General features: G+C 42.1%; 2 protein-coding genes across 2 annotated transcripts in view; one reads left to right on the forward strand and one right to left on the reverse strand.

The window, feature by feature from the left end:
• Positions 1–547: 547 nt before the first annotated feature.
• c4h11orf98 (chromosome 4 C11orf98 homolog) lies at positions 548–4,795 on the reverse strand. Its single transcript, XM_027024262.3, has 4 exons — positions 4,702–4,795; positions 4,135–4,259; positions 2,850–2,947; positions 548–1,663 (listed from the first exon to the last, which is right to left on the reverse strand). Exons 1-4 carry the CDS (start codon positions 4,735–4,737, stop codon positions 1,563–1,565), a joined length of 360 nt encoding a protein of 119 aa, XP_026880063.2. The 5' UTR covers positions 4,738–4,795; the 3' UTR covers positions 548–1,562.
• A 697-nt stretch (positions 4,796–5,492) lies between these two features.
• The window catches only part of LOC113586253 (clathrin coat assembly protein AP180), a 20,021-nt gene continuing 2,107 nt past the window's right edge, over positions 5,493–23,406 (forward strand). The window contains exons 1-20 of the mRNA XM_035520262.2: positions 5,493–6,550; positions 10,751–10,893; positions 11,116–11,191; positions 11,341–11,443; positions 11,771–11,864; positions 12,411–12,522; positions 12,649–12,755; positions 12,853–12,894; positions 14,276–14,337; positions 14,607–14,612; positions 14,736–14,748; positions 14,859–14,968; positions 15,065–15,144; positions 15,317–15,331; positions 16,189–16,284; positions 17,321–17,398; positions 19,867–19,998; positions 21,787–21,897; positions 22,274–22,298; positions 22,452–22,488. Of these exons, the coding sequence (XP_035376155.2) occupies positions 6,421–6,550; positions 10,751–10,893; positions 11,116–11,191; positions 11,341–11,443; positions 11,771–11,864; positions 12,411–12,522; positions 12,649–12,755; positions 12,853–12,894; positions 14,276–14,337; positions 14,607–14,612; positions 14,736–14,748; positions 14,859–14,968; positions 15,065–15,144; positions 15,317–15,331; positions 16,189–16,284; positions 17,321–17,398; positions 19,867–19,998; positions 21,787–21,897; positions 22,274–22,298; positions 22,452–22,488 (1,572 nt within the window). The 5' untranslated portion in view covers positions 5,493–6,420. The remainder of the gene's footprint in view (positions 6,551–10,750; positions 10,894–11,115; positions 11,192–11,340; positions 11,444–11,770; positions 11,865–12,410; positions 12,523–12,648; positions 12,756–12,852; positions 12,895–14,275; positions 14,338–14,606; positions 14,613–14,735; positions 14,749–14,858; positions 14,969–15,064; positions 15,145–15,316; positions 15,332–16,188; positions 16,285–17,320; positions 17,399–19,866; positions 19,999–21,786; positions 21,898–22,273; positions 22,299–22,451; positions 22,489–23,406) is intronic.

The raw sequence follows: 23,406 nt of genomic DNA on the forward strand, positions 1-23,406 counted from the left end.
TGAGTGGTTATTTAAAAGTTATAACAACCTAGGCTCATAAGACAGCGGACATGCAAGTCTTGTGGACAGCTTAAATAGAACATTTTTCTAAAATTATTTTTCGGTATCATTTAGCTCCTACATTCACCGTCAAAATAGCTCGTAGGAATATGACCCAAACAACTTGTTCATCTAACAAATGGTCGTGGGCAGGTTATGCAAATTTGTACATCTCAAAATAAACCGCCGTTTTCGTGGAGCTTCTTAGGACGTTCACACGGACTTGTCGCCTAAAATGGTGTCTACGATCACGAAATCATTTTGAAAGTTATCACAAAATTCTCTTCACGAATCAATGCACAATTAAAACGGTTAAAATACACAAGACGAGGCTTTTCCTACAATTGCTCCGCGTTCTCTCACGACGGAGTCTCGCTGGTTCGTGTTTTGTACACAATAGAACGTAAGCTGTATGACAGGGCGCCGAGCAATTAGACCAACATCTAGCATTATACAAATAAACGCACATTAGCCGTCAATGCATTAATGAACGGATTCTTTTACCTACCATTAGAGACTAATACGCAGTGTCTCAAAGGCGGCTCTTAGGCTTTTGCAGGGGTCCTTGCGCTCCCTGAGTATGACCCATTTTTGTCTCTTTGTCCTCCGCGCGACTAGTGAAGCGATGACGATACACGTCTGCTCATACCCCGTATTTACCAAACCAATCAAGCCAAACTACAATTACGAAATCAAAGGATGAATTAACATTGGTGAAGAACGTTGGCATGTACTGTGGCGATTTTATTTAAATAATTTGTGAATACAAAGCCCCTAATCAGACAGTGCTGAATTAGTGCAATTTCCGATGGGCTTTATTCAGATAAACATTTAAGATATCCCAAACAAGATTGAGAAAAACATGAAGCCGGGGTGGGGGGGAGGGGGGCAATTCACCAACATGACAGAACTGCCATCTACTCTGCTTATTTCTCCTTGTCAGCTTTATAATCTTTACTCTCATGAACTGCTGTTGATTCTCCCAATATAAAGATCTTCCTGTTCCATCCTTTCATAAAGGTCACAGAAAATGAAGGCACACCAAAATAAAAGCAATATGAAGGTAAAAAGGAGATTTAAGGCTGGTGGATTAACAGATATCACACATTTCAAATCACTTCAGTGGGTGATGTGAGAATGATCAGTTTCAAAGAATTAAAATGAACTCATACACATCAAGCCATAACTGGGCTATTCTAGGAGGTTTTGGAAAAATGTAGATATGTAGAAAAATACAGCATAGCAGCATTAAATAAAATTTTGTAACGTGTGCTATAATTGCAATTAAGCTGTATGACAAGTGTGTACGACACTCAAGACAAGTGTGCACACGCACGCGCACAAAGAGTGAGAACCTTTTAAACCAACTGCCGTAAAGGTTATACTACTGCCGTTCAGCTGATATTTGGACGCACAATGAAGTCAGCATTCCGTACCACTCTCTCACCCTTAATAACAAATGACCTTATATCAGTTCATTTTGCCAGGCACAAGAAGGCACCGCAACTTCCAGTAAAGTTAACTTATTCCACATCCAGCATTTCCACATCAGCAGACGAGCTGCCATTTTTCTTTTGCTTCCGCTGCCGTGGTGCGGACGTCCTCTTCTTCGTTTCCATTTCCACTACAGAAAGGAAAAGGCAACAGTTAGTCATCAGATCGGTGCAGGAACTACCAAGCACTTTAGGCAGTGGGGATGTGGGGAGAGGGCGTTCTGACCACTCTGTGAGGAAAAACACACCTCAAGAATCAATATGGATTTCTCCAAGAGCTTACGAAGACTGAGAATTATATACTATCTAAAATATCTGCTGAACCTTCATGGAAGGATGTGAGGAGTAAGAGAGTTTGAACCTGGTAATCAATTCATTAAATAATTCAAAAGAGTAAATAACTTTTGCCATAATGTTTGTTTACATATGGGGCATGGTAACACCAAACCTTGCATCGGTACTCACTAGTTATTTTCAAACACTTGGAATGTAGTGACTTTGCAGTCAGAACAGTCTGCTCTGCCTCCAAGCCCATTGAGTTTGCCTTGTATCCATATTCATTTAGTTCAACATCAGACATTTTAAAGACCTGCAGATATGCTCAAACTTTGACCCCAATTGACACCAGGCAATCTTACAAAAATAGTATTGCTTGTGGTCACAAGCATGGCAAAACATTTCAGTGTCTTCTTTATTCCATAAGAGCCAATGGATCTTTATTTATTTTTGATCAAATGCTTTGGACAGAACTGATAGTAGGCTGTATGAGTGTTACCCTGAGACTATAAAAACTGCTTTTTACCTCCTACTATCATGGTAGTAATTGAGATGATGACAGCTCACCTGTACATATCTAAGTTACAGAGGCTAAGTTCATTTCAGTTTAAAAAATAACAGGTATATCCCTTCTTACCATCCAACCAACACAGAACAGAGGTATAGAATATCACTATGGACTGCCACGCCATCAATGTCAGCGCCAGTGCACAATTTTCGCACATCTGACCCTGAAAACCAATACACCACGGTGGATGATGAAGATTAATTATCAATACGGAGAGGGGGCGAAAATGCAAAATGTAAAAAAGTTCAACGTAGACGCCAGCATTGAGTTGCAACCCCCACTGAACAAGAATCCTGCCGACAGATTCCAGAGGAGGTCTCCAGTCCTCCACCTGCAAAGCTTCATGGCGCAAAACAATATGGACCAAGTCCTAGTGAGCAGGTCACAGTCTTGGTATGCAAGCGAAAGTTAATCCCCATGATACATGGCACCCCCTCGAAAGCTACGCAGTACTCTGCACCAGAATTAACTACCTTCCATGCTTGACTTCTCCTTCTCCATATACTGCTGTTGCTTGAGCAGTTTTCTCTTCTTCTTTCCTGACAGGGTGATGTTTGCCCTGGAGCTGGTGCTGGACGGGACAGGAGAACACTCACATGACTCTCATGTAAGATTAATACTCAACGCATTACGATGCACATGCCAAACCTGCTGCTACATGTGCTCCCTGGGAATTACTAAGCCCTAGGACACATTTCTGTAAAGTCAAAATGACATTTTTAAAAATACAGCATAAAATGAAATGAAAGGTTGTTAAAAGATTAAGTAACTAAGTTACAAGTACAAAGATGAATGGCAGTTATCAGGTTCAGCTAGAAAAGATCAGAGGTAATAGAGGTCTAGACTCTAGGACAGGGTCAAAAAAAGTCAGTCCCTGTACTTGTGCAGCAGTCACAAAACTGTGGAATTCTTTACTCTTTCAAGGGTAGCAGACCCCTGGCAAACAGGCACAGTGGTGACAATTCAAAGCTCACAGTTTAGTCACAATTCAGTCACTAGCTACAGTTTCTAAAATCTTGAAATGCATTCTATTAGCACTGTAAATACTGTAGGTCTGTCCAGGGCTGGCATACATAGATGCATAACCTGATGTAAGAAGCAACTGAAATGGCCCCTGAAGAGCCATTTTCCTACATTTGGACATTTTCATGTTTGGAGAAAGCTAGGAAATGTCTTCAGTTCTCAATATCTGTTGCCAAGTGTTAAACATGGCCATGGATTCATAATGGTACAAGTCTCAAATTGGGAGTTATTTGGACTGATGGTAGTATAATAACCCAAGAACATGCTATTTTAGTGGACTAGGTACACTTCTTGGTGCAAATGCTCTTCGCTCATGATGTTCCTCAGATGATTAAGCTCTCATGAACACTACTAAAAATTGAAAAACAATGTCATGAACATCAAACTGTCAACATGGGCAAATAAATCACCAAGTCTAAATAGCATTTACATTTATGGTATTTAGCTGATGCTTTTATCCAAAGTGACTTACAATTATGATTAAATACAACCTGAGCAAGTGAGGGTTAAGGGTCTTGCTCAGGGGTCAAACAATAGCATCCTTCTGCTTAGTAGTCGAGTATCTTTACCACTGAGCAGCATATTAAACCTTTATGGGAGGTTCTAGAGTGAATCTGAATTTGTTTCGTTGATTTCTATCTCCTTCTTCCCTCCACCATCACACACAATCTTAAAAGTGAGTCCAGCTTCACACGAATTTAACATGTTTGCCCCTCTTTGCTTAAATTCACGAACCTCCTCTTCTTCAGGTGGTGTTTTGTGATGAGGCCTTCGTCCACTACTGCTCCGACAATGCGATGCTTCTTCCTTTTCTGTTTTGATAGAAGCCTCCGCCTCTTGAAGAGCTTCTTCCCCAATTCCTGTTTGATAACCGCAAACGGACTGAATAGGTGTACTTGTACAGCTGGTCAAACTGATTACAGCTCGTGTAGTTCAGAAGACTCAGGAATGGATTTCTGCTTGGGCAATTACTGTGATGCTGCATGTGCAGTTTGGTCGGGGTGTCCAAATTGTTTAGTGAAATTGTTTAGTAAAGGATCTAAAAGAAAGCCGCAACTTTTGCAATGTAGCTTGCTATACTAGCTACAGTTTGGTTTTTGTTTGAAAATTCACTGCACAGTCGTTCTATTGGGATCTCTATTGCTAGAAAAGTACTTCCTTGGAATCCCCTTTGCACTGTACCTACAACAAGCAGTTGTACAAGCAGACTAGTTAGCTAGGTAGGACACGTTTAAGTCTAACTATTCCGCTAGGTAGATAGCTAAAGCAGCATCTGGATATAGAAGACAAAACATAACGTACTGTTTTTGGTCTGTTGATCTTCCCTCCTGGCGCCATGCTTGATAACAACGTGTGTGTGGGTCAAACGGTATCATTTGTTTCCGGTTCACAGAAAGTACAATAAATGTAACTTCGGCATAATTTAAATATACGTCTCTTAATAAGCTTTTTGTGTCATAAATTCTAAGATTATATCTTAGACAGACCAGTAAACATTAAAGTTGGTTTTAGATAGTAATAATGTTGATAGTAGATAGTAATAATGTAATAATCTAGGTTTAGGTTTTCTTTATTAGTCGAAGGTTTAAAATGTTTTAAGTTAAAAAAATAAATAGTACATACAAGTGTCGCTACATTTCTGGCCAATATTTTTTAACAGTTCCCTTTCAACTATGCTGCAAAATCTTTAACATTAAGTAGGCTACACCTACCGTGCTACATCTAACATTTACCACTGGAGGGCACTGTAACATGTCCAATCTAAGTGACAGGCTACTACTGAGGTTCACGAATCGTGACAATGTAATACATAAGAGGATGTAATAAGCTAAGCTACAATGAATCCCTTGCATGTATTCGTTGAAGATGTTATTTCATATATACATTTTCATAAGGGATCCCTGAGCTGAATCGGATATGTGCACATGCATAATCTATTTAACTGAATTTAGACTCTTTATCAGTTGTCTAGCTATTTCAATATAGTAGGCTAAATTGTGTATACGGCAATATTATCTGTCCTGCATTACTCGAAGGCGTGCCCAGTGTTTAATTAACCCTTAAAGGTTCATGCGCGTAACGGTGGCTTCCCCTTGCCTTTAAGAACCCGTCACGTCTAGGAGAATAACGTTGTTGGCTCGTTAATGATGCGTCACCTGAACCCGTCCACCAACCGGTGACAAACGAGAAGGATAGGACTAACAGTAGCTGCATAACTGTACCAGGAGCATACGAATGAAAAAAATACATAAAGAAGAAAATAGAAGATATCACTGCATTCCTGTTCTATGAGAACAGCAACGGTACACAGGCACATCTGTCTGGCATAGGGAAGGGCACCAACCGAATCTACTCGGGCTCTTACACAGCTACCAGCGGAGAGTAACCAGCAAGTCCTTGAGGACACCGTGCGTCATCCTGCAAAAATCTCAAGCCGTATTTTTGCACGTCGGTTGACATTTTACCTAGACTTCTTCAGTGCATCGGTTTGGGTTCTGTTGTCCACTGCCTGAAAACTAAAATAGCAACAAGGTTGTCAGTTCGTCGAATTGATTTAATGGTTGTCGACAAAAATATTACTGCTGCTCGAAATTGTGAAGGCTGAGCCGTATTCTTTCTGTTTTTGGACTATTAACTCCCCGAGGCGTCCAAAAACATTATATTGCTGGCGAAGGGCGTTACGTAATAGTTAAGGACATTATCCAGGGGACTGAAACATAGCGGCGTATACCCCGTGAAAATCCGTGTCACCTTGCGCAAAATCACTCATGTCAAAACGGATACTTTAGCGGAATTTTATGTACTAGGGTTTGAAAACGTATTGCTTTTATTTTTGAACGCGATATTCTGAGAAGAAGATACTAACTTAAAACCAAAAGACGCCACATATAGACACGCTTTTAAAAGGCTGCCCTTGATTTGGTCTTTTTTTTTGTCGGCAAACAACCTATGCCTTTGGCCCACCGTCCCACTTCTTCCGGTGAAATTGATTCTTAAGGTGCTTCACGCTAAGGGGAGAAAATGTCGGGGCAAACGCTAACAGATCGTATTGCAGCTGCGCAGTACCAACTGACCGGATCAGATGTGGCTCGTGCGGTCTGCAAAGCCACCACGCACGAGGTGATGGCGCCCAAGAAGAAACACTTGGACTGTAAGTGAACTGTGTCCTTATCAAGCATCCTTTGCCTTCGAAACCCCGCACCCAGTCCTGGCGCTGTCCAGTTCAGCACCACTCCATCGCGATTTGGTACTCACTGTAGAGCCTCAAGCGTGAATGGGCGAGTGCGTGTACGTGGAAGAGGCCAGCACGTAGAGACGCATGCTTACACTACATACACCTTTTAAAAGAAACGCAGGGGGTCCCCACTATAAAATAAACCACTTTAAGTGGATTTTAAATGAACTGCAGACAGTCCGTAATGGTTTGTGTGGGTGTGAAATGGGCATTTGAGTGCTCTGTACTACTACTGAACAAGAACACATTTAGGTAATAACCAAATGTGGATGGGATAGTCTTTTATCCCCTGATCCGCTTTTTTGTGTCTTGTAATCTCTGGGCATTTACTTAGAGGCTTGCTATAAGCTTTGTGATATTTTATTATATCATGTAAAATGACAGTCTGTAGAATCTCACTGATGATGACTCGTTCCTTTTGCTTGTGTGAAACAAAATGAGCAGGCTCTATAATGCAATAACCACTTGTGACTTTCCCATGAGATGGCTGGCTCATAAGGCTCACCTTGCTAATAGTAGCCATTTAAGTGGTTGTTTAAGAGAGAGAGCTGACCTGTGTTACAGTGAAACCCCCAATTCTAAGGCTACCTTGGTACCTCAGTAACAGGCAGATTCAAAGGACAGTTTGTTTTGTCAGAAACATACATGTGCTCTCAGATGAGATCTGTGAACTGTAGGTCAGGTCTAGAGTGTGTGCTTTCGTCAGTGAGGTGGAATGGTGTCTTTGCTGCCATCGTGGTTTGTGATCAGTCTGTCCTGCAGGGCAAGGCCTGCTGAATTATAAATTGATCAGCCAAAGCATGCATGCATTATTTACTCAGCCAAAGATGAGGACACCAATACAGGGACAAAGAGGGAAGTCTTTATAGTTTCTGTCTTAAGTGCACAGGAAGGTTTATATGCGCACGTGGGTATGTGTGTTTGCTAGTGTGTGCACACGTTCCTAACAGTTCTGTCAGACAGAGGAGGATGCCCCCCCCCTTGAGTCTTGGTTCCTCTCAAGGTTTCTTCCTGGTGCTCTATGGAGTTTTCTGTTGCCACTGTTGCCCTTGTTCACTGGGGCTTGGACTCTGACATTGGTAAAGCTCTTTTGCAACAATATCTGTTGTAAAAAGCACTATATAAATACATTTGACTTGACTTGACTCTCAGCAAGCCCAAAGTCCTTATGATTTAAGATTAAGATGAAGATTGGTTTTATGCTGCCAAACATTCAGGCTTTCATGCAGAATGTTATATACCTCAGCCAGCTATAAAACCACACTTGCAATTATGGACTCATGCAGGACCATCAAAAACAAGAAAGGAAGCAATTTTGTGGCTTTAACTTGAGACTAGCACCATGTGGTCAGGATGAGCTGCTGAATAGAGAATTTGTACCGCACACACCATGGTGATAAAAACTACAATTAACAAAGCTACTTCGTAAAAGCTACAATTAACCACGCTACTTTGCAAAAGTTACAATTAAATAAGCTACATTGTAAAAACTACAATTAACCAAGGTACCTGTATCAGAAGTCATATTAAATCCATATCGCCCAACTCAACAATATTAATTTGTTTCATGTAATGTACTGCCTTGTTGTGGTTCTTTGGTATGTTTCCTTACATGGGGTCCAGTTCAAAATAAAAAATCAAGAGAAAACAGAACATTTGTTTAAAAACAGTGCAAAATGTTTGGGGAAAACATGTGGCATATTTTTTCTTGTTCAAAATGTGCTTCAGTAGAAGTGAGCCACCCCCTCCCCATAGATCATTAGAATTATATTAGATGGGCCCGAGTTTCCACGGAAACTGGAACCTCACTGACAGTGATAAGGGTGAATGATATTGTGATGACCAGATGAAAAGGCTCATGCTTTGAGAAGAGCATTTACTTGTAGTGAAGGGGTATTTATTTATAGTGTCATCTGTAGTGCTTTTCAGTTATATGTCAAAATTGTCCTCACATTCCATGTGATGTGGCGAATGGTCCTCAGTTCTGCTATGTATCAGCCTGCATATGAAAAGCTGAGAAAATGTTTGGAACCCAGAATTGGATTCCCTATTGGGTCTTGGTACTCACAAGGTTTCTCCTTCAGTTACACACAGGGCGTTTTTGCTTGCCACCGGCTCCTATGTCTTACTCATCAAGGACCTGGACCCATACATTCGTAAAGCTGCTTTGTGACAACTTGTGTTGTAAAAAGTGCTATATAAATACATTTGACTTGACGACTGGATTATGACAGTCCCCTCTCCAGAGTGTCTGGCTCTGTTGGCTCATAAACATATAGACAGACAAATCGGCTTCTATATAGACTAACGCTGTTGATGGGCTGAATCTGTCTAACTGTACTAATCACATAATCTAGTCACACGACAGCAGTGCAATAATGATGTAATCCCAAGACAGTGGGACTGCTTGAACACACAGCTATGCAAATGTACACATAGGCACACATACAAGACAAAAAAATGTCAGACTCAACACTATGTACTAAACTGGCTGGCTGACTCTGAAAGATTTGCATCACAGTAATTTACTATTAAATTATCATGGTACATAAAATGATATAACATTTTTTAACCTTTAGCAGTCAATTAATACTCATGATTTTGCCCTTTCAGTTGCTCTGCAAATGTGTAAAATTATTTTTTAAAAATGTAATTGTGTGTTCTGTGCAAGTAAAATTTATTTTTACATCTTATTTTATATTCAGATTATGTTATCTATCCAAAGTTCTACTTCAAATTTCTGGTCCTTTATCTACGATTCAATTTTATCTTCAAGGGACCTTTATAGAATGCTGGGACCACAGCTGGATTCAGACATCTTGTGCCAGCAATCACCTGTCTGATCCAGTGTATACTGAGCTAATTAGATCAGGCTTTGGAGCAGATCATGACACCACTACTGGTGCTGTTTCACATCTTTCCTTTGTATATTATAGCCATTTTATTTACAGTTGTAGAGTGTGCTTAATTGCCCACAATCCCCCAGGAAGAATAACGTTTAGAGATTTTTGGTGGAGTAGCCTACACTGTCAATTACCAGCCCGACATACAGTTTATTATTACTTCCTCCATTGACCAATAAAATGTTAATTCTATTATGTTTTATTATAGTTCCATCTGAAGGTTGCATAGAAGCATAATAAAGACATAGAGACACCTAACAAAATATTATTAGAATTAGGCTTAGTACTTTGTCAGGAACTCTGAACTGTTGTGTTGAGAGCTGAATGCTGAAATCCTAAATGAGCCTTGACACAGTCTACCAGCAGTCTTTTTACATCGCCCAGTAGGGTTGGGCTAATAGACTATTGTCTATCGTTGATGGCTGACAGATGTTGAGCCAGCATCGTGATGCCACACCCCCATGCCAACAGTGGGGCACGCCCTGCCTGCTATAATTCTAGTGTCTCTGCTATAGCATACAAAACTATATTTATTAATTATAACTTACCTGGTAATCAACTTGAGCCATAGAACTGATGAATTTGTATTTTCTAGTGAAAAACCCTATATCAGCCATTTCCCCTTTTACTGTAAAACAGTTATTTTAATTTCTTTTTGAGTTTGTATAAGCTTTTACATTAACATGTTAAAATATACTTTATATAGACATGGCTATTTTCATTCATGTAGGAATTGAAAAATGTATGTTGTTTTTATATTGGTGTTTTTATTTTTTAGAATGTATATTTCTACTTCTGAAATTAATTCATGATGTGAGAAAACGTAAATGAAAAAAAATATTGCTTAATAAATGGAAGAAATGCTGTAGTGACCACTTCATTTGAAATAGATGACATCAGACAATCTCGTACCAGGTTTCAATAGTAATTATTGTATTAGTTTAGTAGTCACTGAAAAAAAATCTGTACAAAAACAATATAAAAATGTATGGTACATTTGTACGAATAATGCTAACCCTCCCATGTCATTGTCTATCGTGATGTTTCCCTGTAGACATCATCATATGCTAGTTAGGTAGACATCATCCAAGCCTGTCATACAGCATGTTACAGTAATCTAAGAAGAAAACAGAAACAAACACTGGCCCTTTTGATTTTTAACCTATGCATGCCAGTGTTTCTCAGGTTTGGCTTGGTGTGTGTTCGTCCATAGACCTGATCTCTGCCACCAATGAGACGAATGTGAACATTCCCCAGCTGGCTGACACATTGTTCGAGCGGGCGACAAATGCCAGCTGGGTGGTGGTCTTCAAAGCCCTTGTCACCACCCACCACATGTGCATCCATGGAAATGAGGTCAGAGGTCATGAAAGGCCACACCTTCTGAAGCACTGAAGTTTTCTTCATGCTTTTTTAACATTCTGTAATCACTAATCAGGACCCCGTTTTAAGATCGTCTTAAAAAAGAGAGAGTGTTCATTGTAATGTTTGCTCCAACACATAAAGGTGATCTTTGTGTTATGATGCTTTTTGGAAACGCAGCCATGTGTGCTCACTGCCCTGTTTTAATGTCCCCAGAGGTTTATACAGTACCTGGCCTCCAGGACTTCTCTCTTCAACCTGAGCAACTTCATTGACAAAACTGGCACCCATGGTGAGTGTGTGTTTCTGTGTGTGAGTGTTTGTGTGTGTTTGTGTGTGTGTGTGTGATACAGTATTGTCAATGGACAGCCTACACTTTTAAATGGCAGTGACTCCTGGCCTGGTTCACTGTCTTAATTATTTTTTCCTTTGGTTTACAAGGCTACGATATGTCCACATTCATCAGACGATACGGGCGATACCTGAATGAGAAAGCTTACTCTTACCGCACAATGGCCTTCGACTTCACCCGAGTCAAGAAAGGGTATGCCAATCGATTCTCACCTGCTCACCGGGAACTGGAGCTTTTTTTGGAGACTGTTTCACAGCCGGTCAATTGGAGTAAAATTAAAATGATTTATTCTGCACTGTTTTACTTAAGGTGCCATTTGAGTATATTATAATACGGGATTATAATGCCATCTCAAATGTTATGTATAGTCAACAACCATAGCAAAAATTATGCACAGTACTTAAGTTTCAATGATTATTTGTATTTTTCACATTTATATCATACATCCCATTTGCACCTTTGTGTTTGTGTGTGTATGTGTGTGTATGTGTGTGTGTGTGTGTGTGTGTGTGTGCTCAGTGCTGATGGTGTGATGCGGAACATGGCTCCTGATAAACTGTTAAAGGCCATGCCTGCCCTGCAGAATCAAGTAGATGCACTGCTGGAGTTTGATGTAAGTTACTCCAGGACCTGTATATAAAAAATACAAACATCTATCATGCATCATTAGTAAAATGTCTAATCTACAATAATCTGTGCTGGATTATATTATTAGATAAGGTAATTTATGGAATCATATTCATCTATATATGAAAAACTAAGTTTTTTGCACATGGGCCTCTCTTCTGAGCTGTGCAAAACATGCATCTCTCCCAGGAACAGCAATTCCTGAAGCCTCTGTAACCCTCATGCTTGTCTGAAAATCCCATTTGTGGCTGTAAAGAGTACAGTCATCTCTGAAATACGGCCCGAGGCTGAAAAATAGCGACAAACTTCTGTCTCTTCATGTATTTGCATTTACAGACCAAACTGATTCAAGCTTAGCCCTGTTATATGTAGAGCTGCAGTTACTTTATATTTACTTATATATTTATGTTAATCATAAATGTGGGTAGTTTTGTTTCATGGAGGACACCTTTGAAATGTCCAATATTTGAAGTCTGTAAGATTTTCTGTCACATTGCCGGCCATCTCCTCTGTGTTTCATCTTTTCTTGCAGGTTCATCCTAAAGATTTGAACAATGGCATTATCAATGCAGCTTTCATGCTCCTCTTCAAGGATCTGATTAAACTCTTTGCCTCCTACAATGATGGAATAATCAATTTATTAGGCAAGAGCTGTTTAGTGAAGCCACTTTATTGATATTCATAGAATTCTTTCACTGTTCATTGGTTACTACTTGTGAAAGTGCTACTAGCACTAAATACTGCATTCTAAAATTCTGTGTTTTGTGCAGAGAAATATTTCAAAATGAAGAAGTCAGAATGCAAAGACTCGCTTGAAATGTACAAGAAGTTCCTGACACGAGTGACCAAGATTTCAGAGTTTATGAAAACTGCAGAGGTATGAAAAGAATTAATGATTAAATTGGGATTTTTTTTTTTATCTTTGTGTGTCATGTGATGTGTTGGCATTTTATTTTGTACATTGTCTTTTTCAGCAAGTTGGAGTGGACAAAAATGACATACCTGACATATCGTATGTAAGTTGTCTAATCTAAGAACTTTAATTCTTTTGCAAATTTTCAAATTTTTATTCATATTTAGACTACTCTTGTGAAGAAACTGAGTGGTATGAAAGGTACAATGAGAAAATGTTATGTATTGGTTCTTCCCTAAATAAACATAACTTTGGCAGACACAACTGAATCCTCAGTTTAGACACCTTAAAAGGGAGGTTCTAAACAACTCTTTTTAGGAGCAGCATAACTAGAAGTGTTTTTAAATAATTAATTTCTGAGTCTGTATTTTCTTGACATTTCACAAATCTCATCGAGGATTTCTATAGTATGCATATACTTATTTACTCACAGTTTTATCATCGTCAGGGACAAATGTTGTGGTTTATTATAAATTATCTGAAGTATTATGCCTAACTAGAGGATTCATAAGTATTGTGATATATGATAGCTGATAGTGTGTATCTGATGTATTTAAACGCATGCAAACTCTGTAAACTTTGCATGTAAACTACAACATCCTGCAAAAACTCAACTTTCATATGCTTCATCATTCCAAAATGCAGTGTATGTTTTAATAACATTTTCTGACTATACTGTAGAGAATTTTATAAATATTTGCGTGCGTGCTCTTTTTGAGTACTTTCGTTCTCATTGGGTCTTCCTCCCCCATCATCTTCCACCTGACACTGGTGTTCTCAGTGTCTTCACCCTGGGGTGGTGGTCGACGTGGCAGACCCATCCAATGAGGACTGCCCCTTTATCCATTGCCGGGAGGACCCGGTAACCACAGCAGAGTTCCACAGGCCACACAGCTTAACTCGTAGCTCTTTAATTTGATCAACAGCCAAATGGCGCAATCTGCTGTTAAAACTCATCAGAATTCGTGTTGAAGATCGAGACTGTACATGATTAGCATGCGTGCCTCGTATTTACAGTGGGATGGGACATTTAGACTGTCACCCTCCAATGTGATTGCAGTATTCAGATGCTGTGTATGAATTTAGCTGTCCAGCTACTCAATTGACTAGAGTCGAAGGACGCTATCGACGCGGTGTGGCGGCTGATCGGAAGGGAGCGATGGGTTGAGGTGTAGCACTCGCGCTGGGACTCTGCATGCACTCGGTCTGCTGTGTGATGGTGTGCTGAGGTGATGTGAAGTAGCTTTCACAGTTAGTAATTAGTGCTTTTGGAAATGGAACGGGATCAAGGTGAGTCGGAGTGTTTTTGAGACTACCGTTGCCACTTAAGTGTGTTGCCATTTGATGGTGTGTAAACTGGATGTGGAGTTGCGGGGGGTTCCATTGCCTTGGCAATGGTGCTGAATCATTTGTGTGTGCTTTTGTGTGTGTGTGTGTGTGTGTGTGTGTGTGTGTGTGTGTGTGTGTGTGTGTCTAATGCTCAGGCCCCCACCAGTATTCTGGAATCTCTGGAGACGCACATGAACAGTCTGGAAGGAAAGAAAGGGTAAGAGACCTCAGCTGGCTTAAGGATGCTGGACATGTACATTAAAGCCAAAAATGAAAGCACTTTTTTTAAATACAAAAGGATCCAAAGGATCTGTTGTTTTTACAGTTTAATTTTTAAGATAGAATGTTAAAAAGTGATCAAAACAATAAATATGTATGCACAGCGTGTACAGGATTACAGTTACTAGTCTGTACACCTGTATACAGGTTTACACAGTATATGACCTTTCCTCTTTTCCTTCCGGTTTGTACCATTTGGATTCTCAGAGATGGGTGAGTCTCCTTCTGCTCTGTGCTGTACATATTTGCACTTACTCATTTGTTATTGTATATAGATTCTGATATGAAGGACCTGCTCTCTAATAACAGCCATTAAATCCTTCCTTTAACCCTTAGGTCTCCAACAAAGGTGAGTTTTCCCCTCGCCGCATGCATCCTTACACGTGTACATATATCCACGAGCTTGCACATACGCATACCGCTAAATACACACATGTGCTTTTCATGACCATGCCTCAGGGGTCACCCACCAACAATGTGTCGCCGACCTCCACTCCAGCCAAGTCAGGGGGGGCAGTGCCCACCCTGGAGCCGCCGCCCACCGAGGCTGCTGTGGAGCCTGTCACCGAGTGAGTGCTGACTCCCTGCTTGAGTGCTTGCGTTCCCTCCTCAGAGACACGTTTTTAATGACAGCGGGGCGCACCCTTCTCTCCGCCTCTCTCTAGCTCCTTGTTGGACTTGGACCCACTGTCCTCCTCAGGGCCTCCTGCAGGGGGTGCTTCAGCTGCTCCTACGTCCTGGGGAGGTAAAGAGCTCTTGAGATACTGTCAGCCGACCCCACACTTCATAAAGACTTTATGACAGCATTATAAACTTCATATGAAAAGTTTGTGCAACATTTGCTAAGGAGCACTAAGGACATCTACAGTCTCACTTATTGCTGCGTTTCTCCTGTGTTCCCTGCTCTGCTGCTCCAGACTTGCTGGGATCGGGTAAGTTTATTTTTTTCCAGAGCAGACCATAGCTGTGCTCCGCATGTTTGATGCATTGATTCTGCCGTGTTGCTCAGTGTCACTTAAGCAATGACTATAGACCTCAACATGGGAACATTTCTATAGTACTGTGCAAATGTCTTAGGCCACCATTCAGTTTGTTGTTATAGCAATGGTATAATGACCATATATAATTATTTCTCAGTCTCTTTATTAAGATACAAACAGAAAGTACACAAAATATGTACACAAAAACCACAATTTTCAGAACAAAATGGCTTCTACAGGCAAACGTATTTAGTGTGACCTCCCTTGGCACTAAGCACATCTTAAACTCTTTTGGGGAGACTGCCCTGAACTGTTAGAACTAATATTTAGTACCATTCCATCCAGGTTCCATTCCATTTAGGTTTAAGAGAGACAGGTTCCTGCCATTGCTTAAGTGTAAGGGAAGGTCACACGAAATACTTGCCGCTGTAGCCTGTAGAAACAGGAAATAATTATATATGGTCAATATATCATTGCTAAAAAAACAAATCACATTGTGGTCTAAGACTTGCACAGTACTGTACATCCCAGATATTTATAAGACTCATTACATGTTGTGTGTGTTTTACTGACGCCCAGGGTTAAACAGATTCCTGGACAAACTGCTGAGCATCAGTGTAAATCGTACCTGTAGTTGTCCACTGTTGTCTTCTCACGCTGTGTTTCCTTTCAACCTTGTCTAAGGTCATATCTTTCTCTCTCTCTCTTAAATGTGCTCCTGTCCTTTGTTCTGCTGCGTGTGTGCTGCTGTTCATTACATTGTCGCGTTTTATTGGCCGGACGGGATCGGGGGGGTCCTCGCTTTGTAGAGTTTGGTTCCCTTACTACGGAGACACTCCTTCCTGACCCCTCACCCGCTGTAGACTCTGCCTGTCCTGCGCCAGCTCCGCCTAGCGCCACAACTGGTGAGGCAACCATCCTTTTAGCCCCTCCCCTTACCGCTGCTGGCTACGAGCCAGGCTCGGCGGATCTCCTTGGAGGTCAGTAGATAGATTTCCCTCCGGAAAACTGCCAGACAGAAAAAAGAAAATCAAAATTTGTTCTCTATATGTGATTTTGTTTCACATTATTCAATTTGATATGTACTGTAGCATTAAGCATTTCCTTAATTGCCGCTAGTCGTGTCCAGGGGAGGTTCACCAATTTGATGGAATGCTGTGGAATTCCAGTCCTGATTTTTTTGCCAGACTGGTATTATGCCAAACACATGGCTTTAAACTTACCCTAGTTCAGATGAAAAAGAAACTAAATGTTGAAACTACAGGCAAATCCCAGTTAGGTTTCTGCCAATCACACGTGCTTGAGATAACAATATATTAGTGAAACTTTGAAGGAAAAGATAACTGGTCAAAGCTTCCTCTTAAGAACCCTCTTTGCTTCAGTTAAGCCCAATCCTGACTAGTTAGATACTTTTCTTCTTCCCCTTTCATAACGGTCTTTCATTCTCTCATGCACTGTTGTCCTATGCCTCTTTTATCTTCATTCACTATTGGACACCCTGAGTTGAGTTGAATACTACAAGTCTCAGAGCTCAACCTCTGAATGAGGGGAAGGTGTAGATGAAGGTTCAGTTACAAGCCACTGTTAAGTTTGCAGAATGAGAGAAGCAGGAGAGTTAATATGTGTCAATGTCTGTCATATTGATGCTGTGTAACTTAAATCAGAGTAACAAAATAGCTCTAGAAAAAAGAAATCCAGCCCTATAGTCTAGATAGACCCCTTCAACTTTTATATATGCCACCTTGGGGGGAATTTGTGCCTGATTTCAATGTAGTTTCACATATTTACAGACTGAATGGCAGGTTTGTCTTACTCAGATTTCCTTATTTTCTGAAATACTAAGGTCTGCTCTCTCTCTCTTTCTCTCTGTCTCTCTGTCATTTGGCATGGCTCATTCCCTTGGCTTTTGTCTGGGCTTTTCGGGCAACACTGGGCTGTCAGACATGTTTGGGCCTCCGGCAGGTGAGCCCAGCACTGCCGCAGCGGAGGGCGGGGCCGGTGATGCTGCCGCTTCAGAAGGTGGGTGGGTAAAGCAAGTGTGTGTGCGCGAGTGTGTCTGTGTGTAAGTGTGTGTGATGGACAGAGAGGAAATATCTACTGACTGGCAAGCCTGTATTTGTATGTGTTGGAAAGTATTTCATTGCTGGACTCAGGCTAATGACTTCCGAAGGCTCTTTACCATCATACCACATGGCCTTTACACGTGGCTCTAGTCACGCTGTATTTTCAGTGACTACTGTTCTCTCCCTGAATTGGGATGGATGTTGCTATGGTGATTGCTCTTCTGCGTTGTCATGGCAATGTCTTATGAACGTCACGAGTTGCACTCAGTGTGGGGTATGACCAACTGTCACACCATATCACAAACACACATATACACATACGCGTTTGCGTGCACACACACACACACACACACACACACACACACACAAACACAGCTATTTACAGTGTAAGCAGAATCTAAATACAGATATTATCTTCCCTTTTGAAAGATGGGTGGTCCTGGACTCAGTATCATGTTTGAATTTCTTTTCCCATCATCCCTGACCTGTCTTTTCTGACCTATTCTTCCCTCTCCTGGTTGCCCTGACTCCAGCTGTCACCAGGGCTTCCTTGAGATGTATAAATGAATGTGACAGAACTGTTCACTGCCTCCATGAGGTCTCCTCCCATCTGTTTTGCAGTGCAGTGCAGTTCTCTCAGTCTATGTCCACGAGGGCCAAACGTGGATGCTTGTGTGCTCCTGAACTGTTATCATCAGTATTACTATGTTGTTGTCATCGCCGTTACTGTGCTGTTGTCATCACTGTTACTGTGCCATTCTCTGTCCACACGCTACTTCCCCTTGGTTAGACCCTTTTGCACCAGCTTCCGGCCATTCACCCGTCAACCCGGAACTTGACCTCTTCTCCATGCAGCCAGTGGAGGTCATGGCCTCGGGCTTCAGCCCGCTGGTGCCTCCTGTCGTTCAAAGCCCCCTCGCTACATGCAGCACCATCTCTGCCCCCCCTGTGCCCTGTGCACCCACGGCTGCCCCTGTGGCCCCGACGTTAGATCTGTTCAGTGGTAAATGCTTGCTGTGTGCCCGTGTTAAAGGACCTCAGTGAAATGTCATGCTCTGAAGGAGAATTCTAAGGAGAGAAACCTGAAATGTAAAGCAATTTTATTGACACCATTGAACTAATCCACCTTCATATTACAGTGTCAGATGTAGTCCAGCTGCTTTCCTCTAGCAAATCAAATTACAGAGTCATGACAACATGCATATGACATTGTTGTCATATGCATGTGTTTTGATGCGTTTTAGTGGAAAGTAATGCTTTCTTCTTGACATCTTATTTTTAAGAAGAAATGATTCATTCATGTGAAAATAAGTCATCTAGTTTTTTGCACATGAATCACTGTTTCCACTTAGGTCCTATAGTTTGGTGTGTTGGATTGGTTTGTGTATAAATAAGTCTGCATTTCTTTGTGGATGTGCTGGCTTCTTCCTACATATGTTTGCGTTGTTTTTATTGTCGTTATGGTGGTTGGGCTTACCAAGTGCGTGTATATTGTGTGTTGGGTCCCTGTCCTAACCTCCAGGCTTTCTTGAGTCCACACCGGAACCAACTGTCCCCAAATCAGACCCCGCTCCCAGTCTAGACGTGTTTTTGTCAGGTACACCACATCCCCTCTTCCCCAAATCGTATCCCTTCTCAGCCCTTGTGCTACATGGAAACACTTTTCCCTCTGGTGCCTCTCCTCTCCTGGTGCCTTGACCCCCCCCCCTCCCATTCTGTCCTTGGCTACTGAAGGTGAGCTAATTTTGCTCCTCCCCTGGGGTGACAGGAAGGAACCCCCTCCACTCACACACATTGACACACACACACACACATCTTTCTTTTAAATCTTCAGTATCTCTCCTGTACTTCTTCCTGTACAGTGCATGCAACTCCATAAAATTTGTTGGAAGACATACTCCTCGTGTCATAATTTTAATGTTCGCATAACCCATCCCATGTCATTGTTAGTTAGTTGGCCAAAGTCATTAGAGCCACAGCTATATGAGTTAAACGATCTCTTCATGCTCCTGATGCAGATGTGTTTTGCCCCCCTCCTGCTGCTCTCTCGGCCCCTGTGAGTTGGCCAGACAGCGGGCTGGTTATGGACCAGGGCAGGGGTGCGTACTGAGTGCCGGGGGAGGGGGGTGGGGTGGTTTTTGGCTCTTAGTTGTCTATGACTACTGCTTTGGTGTTTATTGGCATGACAGTTATTTTCAGCATTTCGATTATTTCACGGGTGCCAGTTTCTGACGTGACAAAACTGTGCTATTGTTAACCACGAACTGTGCACGGGTTCCCCCATGCACACGTGTGCCTGTGGTTTTGTCTCCTGTGTTGTCAACGCCTTCCGCCTGAGATGGCTGCTGGTGGCTCATTCTTAGCTGTTCTCACCCCTCATGCTACACGGAAATGCTCTCTTTGGCCTTGGAACGCCCCCTGCAGAATCGACGGGCGTTGCTGACTGCCAGTCCGCCATCACAGAGGCTGTGACTGCGGCTGCCTCGGCGACCCCAGCAGCCCCGGCGATCACATCTGCTCTGCCAGTGACATCTGCGGGGGGAGACCTGATGGGAGGTAGGCTGGGCCCTGCCGCACATACAACTGCTGCTCCTGTTTCTCACGTGCCATTCTGTTTCCCACAGACAGCTTCCGACGGCTTCCAGCCGGACCGCTTTGTCATAATAGTTGTTTGTTGAATGTTATTGCAGTATTGGCCTTTGCTACAAGTGCTCCTTCAAAAGGCTGTAATAAGCAGATGAGCTATAGCTGATCAGTGGTTGTCGCAATGAATCACAGCACCCGCACAACCCAACAAATATAAGCAATCTTGATCAAAATAATGCGGGCCGATCTTTCACCACATCACATCCAGGGTTTACTTGTAGCTTTGTATGGGTAACACATATTGCAATGATAATATGTATTAATAGTATCACAATATGATATTTTTTTCATATTGATGTGCCCCTGGTTTTTATCTGTGAATTGTATATTTGTAGAGAGCAAAAGAAAACAGGTGTCTCACGCACCAACACTATACTCTGTAGAACCTTGTTTTGGACCAAGGCACCTAAGTCCAGGGTTAATACAGTCAGCACCAGAGTAATGTTCATTGGATACCTGCGTGTGTCTCTCATTATATGAGCATGCGACTGATCGCAGATAACGACGTGCGTCTTGTCTACATGGCATCATGTGACACCTCGTGCGTGTGACTGCGAACAGATTGGCTTTGCTGAAGTCAGTGCCAGCATGGCGCTTGGGCTGGCGCCTCGTGGCGTGTGTGTGCTCAAACTGTGGAGCAGATCCCATTCCCTTGCCCATCCCTCCTGCTCTGCTGCCCGTGCCCTGAACGCCCAACTCTCACGCCTTAGCGTTCAGTTGCTCTGTGAGGCTCTCTCTCCACTCTCTTTATGCTGCTTCTCCCTCATTCTTCTCTTGTTTTCTGTGGCTACTTTTTCTCCGCCCCCATGTCATGCCCATTCTGCTGCTGTTTTATTGATTCATCCTCCTTCACTCGTGTCATGGTTTCTCTCCGCCCCCTCCCTGTATTTGCCCCTCCCTCTTTCCGCCCCTCCCTCTTTGCCCCTCCCTCTTTCGGCCCCTCCCTTTTTGTCCCCTTCCTCTGCTCTTGGTCTGGGTCATTGCTTGCTTCTTCCTGCGCCACGGTGAGTTTCTGACAACGCTCCATATGCAGGCTGCTATCCTACAGTGCATCGCTGCAGCAGAACACCCAGCCCCAGATCACACACGCTAGCTCAGTGGTGGGGGGAGGGGGGGGGGTGCTAGCCTGGGTGCCAGAACAGACTGTAGCGAAACACCTTAAATGCAAGTATGGCTAAAAGGTTACATGGATGGATGGATGGATGGATGGTAGGTACATAAGCTGAGATTTTAATAATGGAAGAAAGAACGCTGCATGCTGTATATGAGTCTATAACAGAAGAATAGAAACTAGAGGATAATAGAAGTAGAGTATAATATACAGTAATGTAACTATATAGAGCAAACCAATCACTGGCTATATAGCGTGAACTAAACATTGAGATGCTTTACTAGGGTACTTTGTGTAGCACTGACATATGCTGTGTATGTATAGTGAGTGTTGTGCTGTGGGAAAGTTGGTGTTGTCCTGTGCTGTCAATGTATTGTTCTTCGTTGCATCTGTTAAGTGTGATCTATTTGATCCCTCATAGTCATAATAGATTTTGATAAACTGTTAAAGTCCACTGTGCGGTCACTTTTCTGTCTGGACCCTTAACGGATGTTGTCACTTTCACTCGATGGATGTGTGCAAACTGAGTAATTCTTTTACTCACTTTCTGTCTCTGTCTTGCTCTCTTTCGCCCATCGCTCCTGTAGCATTCGGGGGTTTGGGAGACATGCTCATGCCAGCCATGTCTGCTCCTGCTGCCTCCCCAGTGAAACCAATGGGAGGAGACCTGGACTCCACTATGGCCAGCCTGGCTGGAAGTGAGTTTCAGTGCAGCACACCAAAGAAATGAAAAGTGACAGTAAACATTAGTAGACATGAATACTGACAGAAAATATTAGTAGACATGAATACTGAGGGAGCGTTAGCAGGTACATTTCTGAAACATTATCAAACAGAGAAACAACATACAACTAAAAAATACAAAGAAAGAAAACTACTTAAGTTCAGTAATGAAAGTCGCAATTTTTATCTAGCTCTAAATTCAAATCCTACTTTCAACCAGTATGATAGAATATATATGCTCCTATAAATATTATAACGCTTTCAATTTGTCTTTTGTTACTGATTGATAGCATAGCTAATTTTGTATGCTTTTGGAGAAATGCTTTTAATCTGTTCATGTGCCTCTTTCAGATTTGGGAATGGGGAGCCAGAAACCGTAAGAGCCCAAAATCGTTCCCTTCGTCTTCTTTTCATTATGACCTTTGCTCTTGCTTGTTTTTTTAACCCTCTTTTCATCTTTCTCTGTCTCTCTCTCTCTCTCTCTGTCTCTCCTTCTCTCTCCCTTCCTTTCTCCCTGTCTCTCTCACAGGGGTGAGACAGCAGGAGGGGCAAACTGGCAAGCTCAGGTAGCAGCCCCTAGCTGGGGCATGACCATGGTAAATGTTGTGGTGTCCTGTAGTTCTGAAGCATGGTGTGGAGCGTGGAACAGCATGGCCTCGAGTGGCATGGCATGAAGAGCCAATCACGTGATCTCCCCCTCTACCCTGATCCTCCTGGCTCCTCCTTTAAGCATAGGCGTGCCAGACTGCAGAAAGTCCACAACCGGTTATACTCTCTACTATCCGTTTTAGTTGTAGGAGCATTTGTTAACTGAAAAAAAAAAATTGAAAAGAGAAGTGTAAAATGCAAAAAAAGTCACAACAGCTAAAAGCAGATAAACCATATTTAAATATCATGTATCCAATAAATGCATGTAATAAACAGTTTGTACAGATACTGTTCTATCCATCTCTCACTTGGAAAAAGCCCACCGTTTGAATAATATATACAGAGAGTAGGACTGGCTTGTGATTTGCATATCCTAATGGATATTCAGGAAGGATGACCTAAATCATACTGTACTCGACACAGAGCTCAGGGCTTTCAGCTCATTTGGCTTTCATACTGCAGCTGTTTCTAAAGGAGCTCCACATCTTTTACTGCACATCCTTCCTCTCATTCTCATTTTACAGCCTGTGGCCCAGTTCTAAAACTCTAGGTCCCAAGCCCCTTTACCCTGAATCTGATTTAGTGGTTCATCAGGTCTAGCAAACATGAATGGGTTAACAATTATCTGATGAGTCCAGTCAGGTGCATCAAATGGCTTGATGACTAAGTAATGAGTCCAATCAGATGCATTGGACTACAGAAGAAAACACCAATGTGAAGGGCACGCTGTGCCCACGACTGCAACTGAGAACATAGGGAGCCACACCTGTGATCAAAATAAAAGTACCAAAAGATGCAGCACTACTGCTAAATAAATAAATAAATAAATAAATAAA

Source organism: Electrophorus electricus, chromosome 4, assembly GCF_041902795.1.
Source record: "Electrophorus electricus isolate QZ-2024a chromosome 4, ASM4190279v1, whole genome shotgun sequence".
Lineage (NCBI taxonomy): Eukaryota > Metazoa > Chordata > Actinopteri > Gymnotiformes > Gymnotidae > Electrophorus > Electrophorus electricus.

What these genes read in the sequence shown, in the direction of transcription:
- c4h11orf98 (XM_027024262.3), bottom strand. Translation starts at nt 4,737, where the DNA reads ATGGCGCCAGGAGGGAAGATCAACAGACCAAAAACA. An exon ending in AGATCAACAGACCAAAAACA is followed by an intron (nt 4,260 to 4,701) that starts GTACGTTATGTT and finishes GTTATCAAACAG; the next exon opens with GAATTGGGGAAGAAGCTCTT. An exon ending in CACCACCTGAAGAAGAGGAG is followed by an intron (nt 2,948 to 4,134) that starts GTTCGTGAATTT and finishes TGTCCCGTCCAG; the next exon opens with CACCAGCTCCAGGGCAAACA.